Consider the following 13,386-nt stretch of genomic DNA (forward strand, 5'->3'; position numbering starts at 1 on the left):
TAATTTCCCTGCTCTCTTTGTCCCTTCCATTCTCTACCTCCTGCTCCAATCAACAGTTTATTCATAACTTGGGGCACTGATCACACAGCATTAGTGCCTTCTGCCTCACCTCAAGGTTTTATCAGTTCTTTCATTTTCTGTTTTACCTTCCCAAGAGAAGGCTTAGCCTGAGAACCCAGAGAAAGCACCTAGGAAAATTTAACTTTCTATGGTGTTCTGCTCTTTCAAAAGAGCAGATGAGGGAAGGCTTGTCCAATCTGCAAAAGCAGCATGTAACATATGAGATAATTTGCTTTCAAAGAAGGAGCTTATGACTTTGCAACATTTCAGAAGCTGAGTGCCTGGAACTGCCTGCTTAGATGGGCCAGAGTGATACCCGTTAGTCACTTAAGAAAAGTTAGGTTGAGGAACAAGGCCCTCAAATGATTCCACAGTAGACCAAATAGTCCCCAACACTAAAAGATGAGTACCACTGACATAGTGGACAGTGATTAGAGATGATAATTCAGAGTAAATTGAGGCAGAACTGTACCCGTTTCTGGGTGACCTGCCTCCTTACATTGTTTAGATTCGTTGCTGATATCACTAGAAGTATTACAGTTAGTATTAATTTTTTTTTTATAAATATTTTAAAAAGTATCCAGGAATGCAGTACTTAGAGGAGTTTTAACATTTCAGATAAGCATTATAGCCTCTGAATTAACATTAGTATTTGAGTAATCAACTTAAACAAGATCTTCAGAGAAGACACTCTGGTCAGACATCCTACTGTTTAAATTCCTAAAGAACCACATTCCCCTCGTTTCCCATAATTGGTTTCCTGTTCTTTTTTCCAACACCTTTTAAATACACAACCTACCTTTCTAAACTTAAATACCTCGCCCAGATTACATTCTCCACTGGAATCTCTGACAAAATCTAAAAGTACTCCAGAGCATACTGTTTGCTTTCACAGCAATACATACAGTTTCTGGCATGCAGTCAAGCACTTAAAAAAAGAGGTATCGGTAATATAAACCCAATTCAAGCATTTGGTGGGTACAACTTCATCACTCATACTACAACCTTCAAGCATTTAGTAATAAATGAAAACCATTTAGCACATCATTTAAGGAAAAGGCTAACTGCCAAGCCATATAAAGTTTAAAAGTTTTCTGAAGCACTGCAATCTGAAAATTATTTCAGTGTTTTACATTGTGGAATTTCAGTGAAATCAGATTTATTGGTTATTCTTGCTAAATTATTGGTCTTTTACCTCTGACTTATTTTATCTTGGTATATTGTTTATAAATGTGCTGGGTATTGAAAATCTGCAGCATTTTGATGTTTGAAAAGTTCTGAAAGAGTTGGAATTATTCCGACTTCTTGTATTCTTCAGTGTGGGAGAGTACCTTTCGCCTCTGATGTAGCATATGAAAATACAGCTGAGGAAAGACTAAAGAGAAAACAGACTTAATTAAACAAAGTATCAAGTGAGGCTTACATGTCAATGTAAGATGCACAGTCACATGTTCAAGGTCACCAATTCTGTATTAGAAGAAAACATGCTTATCTGCTTTCCACTCAAACCATCTATTGCCTTTTAGTCTTTAAAGAGAGTAAGTGATATTGTCCTTAGGCTTTGGCTACTATTTATTTTTTGCTAGAGCAATCACATTTTTAATTAAATGCAAAAATGCCTTATTTAACTCTGCACGTACAAGCAGGATGACAAAAGTCTCCTGAACTGCACACATACAACAGAAAATGCACTGCAGGGAAGAAAACATCCTTCCAAAAAAATGAAATTTCTAGATTTGTTTAATTGCTTATAATTCTAGTGTCACTTTTTCAGGATCTAAGGAATTTTATAAAAGCTGGTGCCTCTTTCATCTCCTCTCTTTATTCTCTCATGCAAAGCTTTTTCTCCTATTTCTAAGACTACATTACATAGTATGTTTGCAGAACAAAGTATGGTATGGAAAACATACATACATAAACAGCAAAAGCTAAAATTGCCATGAGACACTAAACCTTTGTGAACCATATGAAAATTAAACAAAGTCAGCATCAGCCTAAATTATGTATCAGTTACACATGCAAAGCATTAGTCAAACATAGGCCAAAGTCTATCTAATTTGTGTACTAAATTTTTATTTTCAGGTCAAAATGTTTCTTTTGGCTTTCTTTACCCTGTATTTCATTTCCTGGTTGCTTCCCTCCATTCTGATTCACTCTACCAAGTGTTAAGGAAGTGAATACAGATGTCCAGAAACACAACAGAATACAGAGCGATGTCGTTTCTCCATTAGAAGTCTAAGTAATGGGTATCCATTATATGCAAAGAATTTAATGACATCTTTTCTAGCAAGGTGTCAGTTTTGACAGACAAGTACCAAATTAGAGATTTAAAGTGAGGTAAATGGTAAGATGCAACTATCAAAAATGTAAAAACTCAATTTTTAACAGTTTTCAAAGCTTGCTTTCCTTGTGATATTAACGTTCCCAAAATTTCCAAGATCTTCAGTGAGTTCAGAAGGCGTAACTCCTGCATAGGTAGCTTTTATGAGTGAACAACTGAACTATGGTATAATCAACGACTGCAATGAACATTGCTTTCCTTCTATCTCAGGCATACCACAGGAATACCTTGATGTGAAGAGGCACCTGAGACTGCTTGAGTCCAAGCAGTTGGTTCTCAGAATTAGTTAGTGTACTAATTCACAATAGTAATAAAAAAAAAAAAAAATTAAGACGACTGCATTCAAGTTACGCATCCAGCAAATGGTAATAGTTCACAGAAAATACCTCATTTAAGAGACAGGAATTTTAATGGAGAAAGTGGGCTAAAATTGTTAATTGGGTTCAATGTAGGTTCGCTCCCACATAGTCTGTCAACTGTGATCTCGCTACCACACAAGTAGTAATTAATACTTACGGTTATTTTGACTAAAACAAAAGATATTTTCCTGGCTGCTTGGAGTAAGTAACATCACCATTTTTGGAGGAGGGGGACAAGGAAAAACAAATTAATAAAAAGTATGTGGGGGGTTTTTTTGTACTTTTTTTTTTTTTTTAGGAACAGATGGAAAAACTTGTGAACCTTTATGTCAGAATTACAAGATGGTTCACTGAAAGTGTAAGTGCTTGTTAATACAGACAGCCACACTACTGAAATATAAATCTTTGAATATGGGTTATCATTTTGCACAAACAAGGTTCATATAAAGACAGCTGCAGAGATAGCTAACAGCAGCAACATCCTCATTACATTACTCTGCATGTTAGACTTATTTGCACATTTAAATTTGCTAAAGGCTTCTGTGTTCCTACTCCCCATTTCAAAGCAGCAAAGCCAAATCTTCATCCCAGGTATAGAAACATCAACCAGAGATTATGTCAATTCAAGTTAATTCAACAGAAATGGTTGCCTACCCACTAATGCAAAAGCAATGTTCTTATTTCTGATAAGAAACTAAAATTTAGGAAGCTGTTTTGAACTTGGTTCTCCTAAAAGTCTGTAAGTAGAGGAAAAAAAAAAAATTAAGATGTCAACATTTCCCAAGAAGTACCACAGTTATTTTGTATTCCAAGTGTAACAGAAAAAACATGTGTTACTCTTTTGCAGGTGTTGGTAGAAAGCAATCCCTGCAGTTTTAACTCTGATGTTTTTCTTTAGAGAAGTTTCAAAAATAATTTTGCAAAATTAGTTATATGTATGTTAATCTCACAGTTATTAGCTTTTCCTATTACAACTTTTAATACTAAAAAAACCTCTAAGAAACTCACACTTACTTGGAATGTAGGAGATCATAACCAGGATCAGGAATGTATAGTAGTCAAAAGAAAAATTGTACTTGTTAGGTAAACTAATGGAATACAAGCCAGACTGCCTGACGAAGGGTAATGCAGCATATATTGTGAGTAATTCGCCTGAGACTCCCATTGGATACAATACTATAAACAAAGTGTACCTAGAACAAAACATTTACAGAAAAGATTAAAAGTTATGAAAAAAATCTGACAAAGTATTTGTTAAATGCTATTATGGATATTCAAATTTTAAATTCTCAACTCAGTATTTATTTCCCCTAGCTCTTATTTGATTAGAGCATGGCAAGGTGTCAACATTATTGCAAGTATTCAAATGAGAAATCAGTTTGAATTACTTAAAGATTACCTTTGAGAATCTGAAAACTATGTTCAAAACTATTCTGCCCCCCATCCCCCTCGTTACTTTCATTATATTACTTTAAATGGGGCCAAACACAATTAATATTAATCAATAAGCTTATGGACTGTTTCAAGTACAACCCTTGGATTCAAGGGTTACTGTTAAATATCAGTTTACTTATTGTTACCCCTTACTCTTAAATGTCAGTTCCTGACAAACACAATCACTTTGTGAATGGAACTGAGTTCTGACAAACTAGTCTTTCAGCTTACAATATAACAGATTTTTGAAACTCAGAAATCTGCTGGAAAGAAGCTAGGAAGTCACATTCACAAAAAAGGCAATTACCTCAAGGCAGAATCTAAATTTTTGTATGACAACTATTTTACAAGATAAATACCCCTCTCAAATCAGTGCTTTAAGGCTATGATTTCTAATATGCCACCTACCTGGCCCATTTGATGAGGTAAGGGAGATGATTTAACAAGCTGAATGTATAAAAAGAGTAACGGATTATCTCAGTGATTGTCCAGGCCACCACAAACAACAGGACACTATCTTCAGTTTGTACCTGTAAGAAAAGAAAAAAGCTCAATATGAATTCAAGCATTACTAATCACTCACCAGACCCAAGAAAACCTCAGAGAAATCAATTCCCAAGGGTTGTTTTACTACAGCATTTTAGAGAACGGACTCCAAGAGTGACTTACAAGCAACTTTAGTAACAACAGTAAAAACCCTTCTTATCATGCTCTGTATTTTTCTAGTTGCTTGAGAATAGCTCTGCTTGGTGATCAGATAACTTAAGATCTCCCATTCTATGCAAGGTACATCAGTATAAGAAATCCCTGAAATGCTGAGAACAACTCGTAACTCTTCCCATTCCTATGTAGTACCAGCTTCTATTTCAGTCCTACGATTGCTTCCTAGTGCAGCAAGCAGAAAGGATGCTAACACATTAGTCTAACACTTGATACCTGGTTTAGAGTTTATATTCTGATCCTAGTCTGGGCTACTTCTGAGTAGAAGCACTGTTTTCCTCTCTCTACAGATGAGAAACTGGGTCCTAATTTTGAGCAGCAGCAAAACAGCTAACAGCAGGACATAGGCTAGGAGGAGAGAAGAAACAGAAGCTCAGATTGTCTCACCTCAGGTAGGCTTGACAACTACCTGCTTCACTGTTCCTTGCTCCATTGTCTGCTTATTGTATCCAGTATAGTTCCTCCAATGTTACACTCAAGGCATTATTGTGTTTCACTGCTTTACACCTCTTAGAGCTTTTATTTCAGACACACATCACAAAACAGCTTCTACTCCATATTTTGAAGGTTAATCTTCAATAGCATGTTTTTTTAAATGAATTATTAGATTTCTTACATTTGGGAGAATAATTATAGGTGGACTATCACTGATAAAGTATATGGGGTCACGCACCCGCACTACAAACTCTTGAAAGCAAACATGATTTTTATGCAGCCCTCCCCCTCTTGCCCTCCCCTTCAACAGAATTCTCAGCTGTATGAGTACCTTGAGCCCAAATTCAGTGGACTGTGGGAACAAAAAGAGCTCAACCACAAGGGCCTGCATTTTCTTTTTTCCTCCAACTCTTGAAAAAAGGGAAAAGGAAGTCAGTAGGTGTGCCTCTATTCATCTTGGGCAAAGTACATGTACAAATGAAAAAAGGAGCATGAAAATATATCGGTGATCAGAAATCTTTTGAAGGGACTAATCATCTATTCGCATGTAAAAATGCTCATGAAGGTTACCCATAAAAAGCTTCCTGTTACAGTCCACAAAACCCAGAAAGAGTTAAACAGAAATCTTGGGACATCCTGGATATCTATCCTCTATAGAGCTGCTGTTAATCTACATTCTGCTGCATATAGCATTTCAAGTCACTTTCATTGCATTTTGCAGCAAATTCACCTTATCCTTTTTCCACATGAAACTGATAATTTGCTTATATATGTCTCCATTACATCATCATAAAAGAACAAAATCCAAAACTTAAGGTTTTCAGAGAAGAGACCAAATCTATTTTTACATAGCTACAGGATCCTAATCTTGTTTGCGGTCTGCTTTATAAGCAAGACTTGGTTCTCAACCTGGGAAAGTTAATAGCGCTTCACAGATGATGCTGTTCCCAAGGAGCAACATGCTTCACAAGCACTCCAGAGCTGCATCTTCTGGTCAAATCAAGAGTAGCAGCTTAGTGAGTTCAACTAAATACATGTGTCACAGACTTCAGCCTATACTTTGAAACCCCACTTTCCCTAACTATGGAAGTCAGTGAAAGCGACAAAAACTTGTACCTTAAAGTATCACCCAAGGACACGAGCAAGGACAAGAAACTGTGAAGCTAACAATGAATGATACAGATAGAAGTAGAAAATCTGTCAGTTACAATCCAGTTCTATCACAGGACTTCTGTGACACTGCCTTCTCAGGTCCAGTCTTTCCCATCTACTTTAATATTAGAACAGTGTTTAGGAGTTATGAAAAAGATTCATACCCCTTTTTATGGAAGAATGAATACTGGAAATTGGTGGTAGTTTTCATACAAAAGTGACCTATGCAGTTTTCAAATAGTTCCATTCTGTGCAGTAAGGAACAGAAGACTACTGTACATTTTATCATCATATTTTAACTACAGTCCACAGCTCATAACTTAAAAAATATGTTTCTTACACACTAACATATTTGTCCTAAGTCTGTCACTATTAGAACACCTCTTGGAGGACTTACAATTTTTCAGTACTTTAAAGATATCCAAGATGCACATTATCAAACCCCTGGGAACTGATTTACAAAACGGTCTCTCAAGAGTCTTATTCATTTAGGTACTGCTTATGCTGCATTTGTATCATTCCTCTTCCAATCTGAGGATAAGGGGGATAGTACAGCCAATAAACAGCAGACCCTTAATAAACCACTTAGCCCAATGCTGCCCTCAGAACTCTATTTCTCCTCCTCTACTTTCTCATGCCAGTCTTTGAAGGAGGTGTTACACAAAGTCAAAGCACATTTTACACTTTATTTACAACTTATTTGTCCAACTGCCGTAATAAGAGTCAATCATACCATGGGCATAATTTTTTGGCATGTGTTTCAAAAGAATTTATCAAGGAGGGTCCTGAATATATTTAGCTTATCTTCAATACTACGAATAGCAGACAATGTTTGTTAAAATGTAAGAGAATCCATAGCCTTTTAAAAGGCAAAGATGAGAATTGGGAATTGACAAAATAAAGCCTGAGAGGTTTTTACTGTTCTCCTTATGCATGAAAAGGGTAATTCTCTATAGATTTTCCACGTTAAGAGTAACAGTTTGACAAATTATTTGCAGAAAATTCCAGCTAAACACATAATTAAGCAATCCGGTGCAGAAGAATAAAACCAGCAGCACTATGCAACTGTAATGATGAAACAGCACGTCTCCCTCCAGAGCACTGGTTCTCTGGTACATCAATTAAAAAAAAAAAAGAGAAAGGAAGCTTCACAGTAGGCACAAAGGGCCTGACAGACATCTGTGTTATACAGTATTACTCAAATTCTACATAGATGTAAAGCAGTGATGAATCAGGCTTTTCAAATGCACTCACCCATTTAGAGTTCTGAACTTTACAGTGTAGACTTCTTTGACTACAACTTAGTCTTAAATATCATAAATTAAGATGCTCTTCCCTCTTTAAGTATGCTTTACTACTGATTGAAGCAGATACTGGAGTCCTAATTACCAGCTCGATATGCTGTACATGTCTGCACACCACCCCTTTTGCTTGTGTGTTCTAGAAAGGTTCCCCTAAAAATATACTCTATTTATCTGCACCAAAGTGGATAAGCATTAACTCACTGCTGACATCATTTTTTAATTACCTATCAGAACTGGGTGCAGAATTATCTATCAGAATGAACTCTGTGAAGGCCTGCCATGATGTCACCAGATGATCTCACTGTTCACCCAAATTAAAAAAAAAAAGACAACTTTGAACTGAAGGGCACCTTCTGTTCTCCTAGGCCTACTTTATTCTAGCCCTTCACACCAGTCTGCTCATTCTCTTCCTTCCTTTGTAGGAGAAACAGTGAAATTCACCAAACCGATTCATTTCCCATGTAACGACAAAACGATTGCAAGTACTGTATTACATGCCAGGCCCTCCTCTGCTAAGCTAAGAGCTACTATGTGGTGAAGGGTAGAGGATCTCATTGATACCCAAAGAAGTGTGCAGTGCTTTAACATTTGCCATGCTTTAACATTTATTATAAATGCTTTCATATTGAGTTTAACACCACATCAGCACTAAATTCAACAAAAAGCACAAACATGTTAGTGGCAAGAAGCATGCTTCAGATCACATCACATATCTAGAAGTGTATTCTGACAGAAAGGAGGGATGCAATACAGATGTTTCTTCTTTTAACTATATTATATATGAAAACAGTCTGGAAAAGCAAGATACTGAACAAGTCTCGCTCAAAAAGTTAAAGAGGAAAACTGTGTTTTATTTTACAAGAACCTCATCATGCAACTGCATAGCTTACAAGTTCCATAAAGCTGTGTGAGAATTTATCCTGGACTTCACCATGGAGCTCACTTGTGCAGACAGCCCTTTAGAAAAAGTAGAACACTCATGACACTTTCAATACATCTCCCCAGTTGAGACTGCATGCTCTCTGGTTGCAGGGAAGGACAGGGATCAGAATACAGCCTCTTCATTTGATTTATTTGCTCTACGTCACAGGTGAAAAACTCATCACAGGATTCCTCACCCTCACCATTCTTATGCCCACTTTCCAAGATGTTAAAAAAAAGTAACACATAACACAGTCTCTGGCAAGGCTTTAACCAAAAGACCACATAAATATGAGGAAAAAAAAAAGCATGTAATATTGTTGAAAGAATCCTTGATAAAAAAAATTCTTTGTTAAAAATTTAACGTTAGGCTGAACTTGTTGCTCACATTTTCTCTCATTTTGCTGGTTTTCTCTGGTGAGAATGTGGGCATAAGTTTCAAAAAAACTAACCCACAATAATTTTACAGACTTTCCTTTGATGTCTAACAGACAACACATGGAATAACTCTCATCCATGCGATCCAACCTTTAACATTTGGATTACTTCAAAATCAGGAAACAATTCATAAAAACAGAGTACCCAGCATTGTACAGGTAACAAGCACAACTAGAGGCCTATTTCTTTATAAGTATTTTATACATGTATCTAAAATCCAGTGTCTTAGGATTATGGCACTTTTTTTCCCCTCAAAATCTAGTACTTCTCTCCAGTGAATTAACAGAGACTGGAGGACATTTATTTGCACCAAAAGTGAAATCCGTCAGAAGATAAGTATTTACAAGATTTTGAGTTTATTGAGAAAAATAACATTGCTCCACTTTAAATAGCATGAAACTAAGGCTCTACATGAACAAGGATCATAATATCAGAAAGAGCTGTTAATTATTAGGGACTACAGTGACTTATGTTACTCTACATATGGATGGACGCTGTGATAACAGGTTTGGAATAAGGAAGAGAAAGCAGCTTCCCTGAAGACTTGGTAATGAGACAAGCTCCTTAAGACATTCTCCACGTCAAGTCACAAAAGATCATATGCATATGACGATACTAGATGACTATCACTTATTTCAGGCAGCCAGGCTGACATTGGCATCAAGACTTAATTTCTTTCTTTAATGAGCATAAAACCAGTAAGATTGGTTGGCTAAACTAACAGCACAGATGCGGCATATGTGGGCTGCCACAACGTATTCAGATGACATGAACGAGTCAGTCAGCATGATCTATATCAATTAAAGCATGTTTAGGTTTTAAAATAGCTGTCTGGAATAATTTTCAAATAAGATTGCTTCCAAATGATTCTGCAGAGATTTGTGTAAGTACAGCAATATTTGGTGTGATAAACAATCAGAAAAAAACACGGAGGTCCCAAACCCCACCTACGCTTGAATGCAAGAAAAAATAAATGAAGGACAGAGGGAAGATAATCCTGGAAGGTGATAACGGAGGACATCCAGGCATTGCTGTGCACAAACAGTTGAGGGGGAGCTTTCACATGCCATGATAAAGCAAGCAAATTGTGTACGAAAGAGGGGGCAGCGAGGAGATTTTGCTATTAATTATGGCTCTAGTGAGATTGCTGTCCCAAATTTTGCGTTCCATATTACACACTGGAATCTCTTTAACTTTCAGTAAGGACTGCAAAATTTATTCAGGAGCTAGATATGTTACAGGGAAAGAATTGGACCTCAGTCTATTTGATTGTCAAGAAAAGATAACATCGGATTTATTTTTATTTCTTTTGATCCACAGAAATTCACATAAACAGTTTCACACTGGGATACAAACAGAAGTAATTTTAAGGAAAATAAGACAGCAACCAACACTTGCTTTTCACCATAGGTCATTAGTTTTCCTATCTATTTTGTAGCTTAACTTACCTCTTTTACACTATGTGTTACTGCCCACGTCAGGAAAACCCTTGACATCACTTGGAAAGCAGTCAGAACAACAGAAGAGGGAACAATGCCTGGAAGATATTTCGCAATTAGTAAATATTCCTGACTATCAGGGTGGGAGGTGGGGGTGGGGAAAACAAACCACAGCTAAGCCAAAGTCCAGTTGTTCAACATTTTTGGAAGGAAAGCATTTAATTTTTTTAATTCGAAGGCATGAAGTCTGTCCTGTGGTGTGTTTATACAGCCTAATGCAATGCAATCCCCTGACAAGACTCTGTGCATCAAAATGCAAATAAAAGTAATCAGTCTGGTTGCAATCATAGCACATTCCTTAGTACACAAGACAGCTGAATAAGATGAGATAGCTTAAATCAAATAGCTTTTGGGATACAATCTTTCAAATAAACCCCGTTTGATTAAAATACCCAAGACACTCTTCATTACTGTGATTTAAGAAGTAAAAACAATAATGATGTTTTGCACAGTATATCCCCAAAAACAGCACGCAAGAAGTACAATTACTTTGAAGAAACACTGATCTAGCTCATATTCCGATAGATACAAAGTTCATAATTTCTTCCAAGGGAATACAACTTAAAAAAAAAAAAACCCGTAAAACAAAACCCAAGGACTAGCTGATGCATTGGTAGGTACAGAAACAATTTTAAGCTTTTCTCAGGGAAGCAGATTGCACTGGTTCTTCTAAGCAAGTTCTGAGGTGCTGATTAAACTGCCACTAAAAAGATCCTACACACCCTTATCACAGGTCTGACAGAGCAGGAAAAGTTTTAGACTGCAAGATTACACAAAATTTCTAAACTTCATAGCACGAGTTTTATTTTCTTACAGTAGCATGATGAAGACAAATGCAAAAGCAGTTGCAGCTCCTAATACACAATAAAAGAAAGTGCTTCTAAAACTAATGCAAACCATAGCAAGCAACACAACAGTCTCAGAAAGAAGTAAAGACCGAACTGGAAAATGGAAGAAGAAGAAAGAATAAGAAAAGTCAAAAGCAAGTTTCATTAGAATTGTTTTCAGTCCAATATTAATCTTCTTTCAGAGTAAGAAGAGGGAAAAATACTGCAAACAGTTCTCTTCAGTTTTTCTGTTGTAGAACCTCAGGGCAGAATTTCTGTTACCCTGAGGGTAACACAAAAGGGGGTGCTATAAAATCCTACAATCTGTACTCATTAAAGGCTCGCTCCTACGATATAACAGACTTTTCTTTTATACAATTTAGAAAATCCCTTCCTGAGCAAGATAAACTAATGTTCTTGCAAAGGAATCTATAAATAAGCCAAAAACACTGTGTAAGAACTATCCAAGATTCTCTCACAAGTAAGACAAACAAGGTTTTTCCATTACAGCCAAGACAATGCCAATCTATGCCAAAAACAGGAGATCAAAATAGGACTCACCAGCTACAATTTATGTAAACTTTACTTGCCTCTAATAATTTACTCATTGCACTGAAAAGGTACTCAGCAGACAATTTTAAACTTGGTATCTCTAAAAATGTCTGTCACCACTTACTCAACACTGCATGTGCCAGAGCAGTGCTTGACAGGGGGCTCAGGTCCAGAACAATGCAGCAAGCAAGCCCTGCCCAGACCTCTTGCACATCTTGGACTAAGCCTCCCACCTCCACCAGGAAATCCTCCAACTCCCAACAAGTGCATCCTCTCTCCCAGGGAGCTCCCAACTGAAAACAGGCTGTACGCATAGCTTACAGGTGGAGACCTCGTATCTCTCCTAACAGAGCAGGCTAAAGCAAAGTCAACCAGTGCTGACTTTGGCTTACCAGAGGGTTACTGGTAAGCATCACTATGGTAGGAAGGCTGGCACTGTAGTGATTCTGTAGGCTGGGCCTGTACTCACCAAAGCCTTCTTGCTTTTGCTCTCCATTCCCTTCACAAACTCCCTGTACTACTATCACTTCTGCATTTTGGTGGCTCCTATCACCTCGTTCTATACCAAGTTCCTCCAGGCAGAAGCTCTTCCATGTTATCAATGCCATTCGTACCCTTGGATTCTGTTTGCTTTGCCACACGCCAAAATTCTGTTCTCAGCTATGCTTGATAGAGACATTCCCCTATCAATCTTCATATTTTGAAGAACTTGCCTCACAGATGCTAATATTACAGATTCTACTGAAAAGATGTGGAGAGAAAAAGTTATGCTGATACACACAGCCATCTGTCACAGATAAGCTCCTCTACTGACAGAGAATTACAGCTCTAGTTATAGCAATTAGTTTAGCAGGGGCAAAGGAATCTGCAAATTTCCTGTTTCTCCTTGCATAGAAACTTTTACCAGAGTCAATAGGACTACAGCAGACAGCAGCAGTGTATCCAGCTGTGCAAAAAAATCATTTTATTTAGCTGACAAATGTTTCCATTAACAGAAAAAATATACCCATGGGCAGTTATAATAAAATAAGTGGGGGTTTTGTAAAAAACTTTGTTAGGGAAAGCAAAAAGACAGAGGTATAACGGTATAAAATGTTGCAACATTCCACTAACAGCTCTCTTCACTAATATTAAATTGCATGACTGAGGACAACATGGGCTAAATGGATCCACATCTCCAATCAACTGAGCCAGGATTATTAGTCTGCACACAGATTGGTACAGTCATCTTACTTGCTGTTCTGCACCAGCCTGGAAGGTGAAACACAGGAGACTCTCCTGCTATTCACGGATTTGTGTGGACATACACTCTGAAGTGTGCAAGGAAAAGATAATCCATCTACA

General features: G+C 37.1%; 1 protein-coding gene across 1 annotated transcript in view; it reads right to left on the bottom strand.

Annotated features, from left to right (window-relative positions):
• Positions 1 to 623: 623 nt before the first annotated feature.
• Positions 624 to 13,386, bottom strand: part of PTPLB (protein tyrosine phosphatase-like (proline instead of catalytic arginine), member b) — a 14,923-nt gene continuing 2,160 nt past the window's right edge. The window contains exons 3-6 of the mRNA XM_010289844.1: positions 10,613 to 10,701; positions 4,603 to 4,724; positions 3,775 to 3,953; positions 624 to 1,435 (exon numbers count right to left, since the gene is read on the bottom strand). Of these exons, the coding sequence (XP_010288146.1) occupies positions 1,353 to 1,435; positions 3,775 to 3,953; positions 4,603 to 4,724; positions 10,613 to 10,660 (432 nt within the window). The 5' untranslated portion in view covers positions 10,661 to 10,701 and the 3' untranslated portion in view covers positions 624 to 1,352. The remainder of the gene's footprint in view (positions 1,436 to 3,774; positions 3,954 to 4,602; positions 4,725 to 10,612; positions 10,702 to 13,386) is intronic.

This window comes from Phaethon lepturus, unplaced genomic scaffold (assembly GCF_000687285.1).
Source record: "Phaethon lepturus isolate BGI_N335 unplaced genomic scaffold, ASM68728v1 scaffold3406, whole genome shotgun sequence".
Classification (NCBI taxonomy): Eukaryota; Metazoa; Chordata; class Aves; order Phaethontiformes; family Phaethontidae; genus Phaethon; species Phaethon lepturus.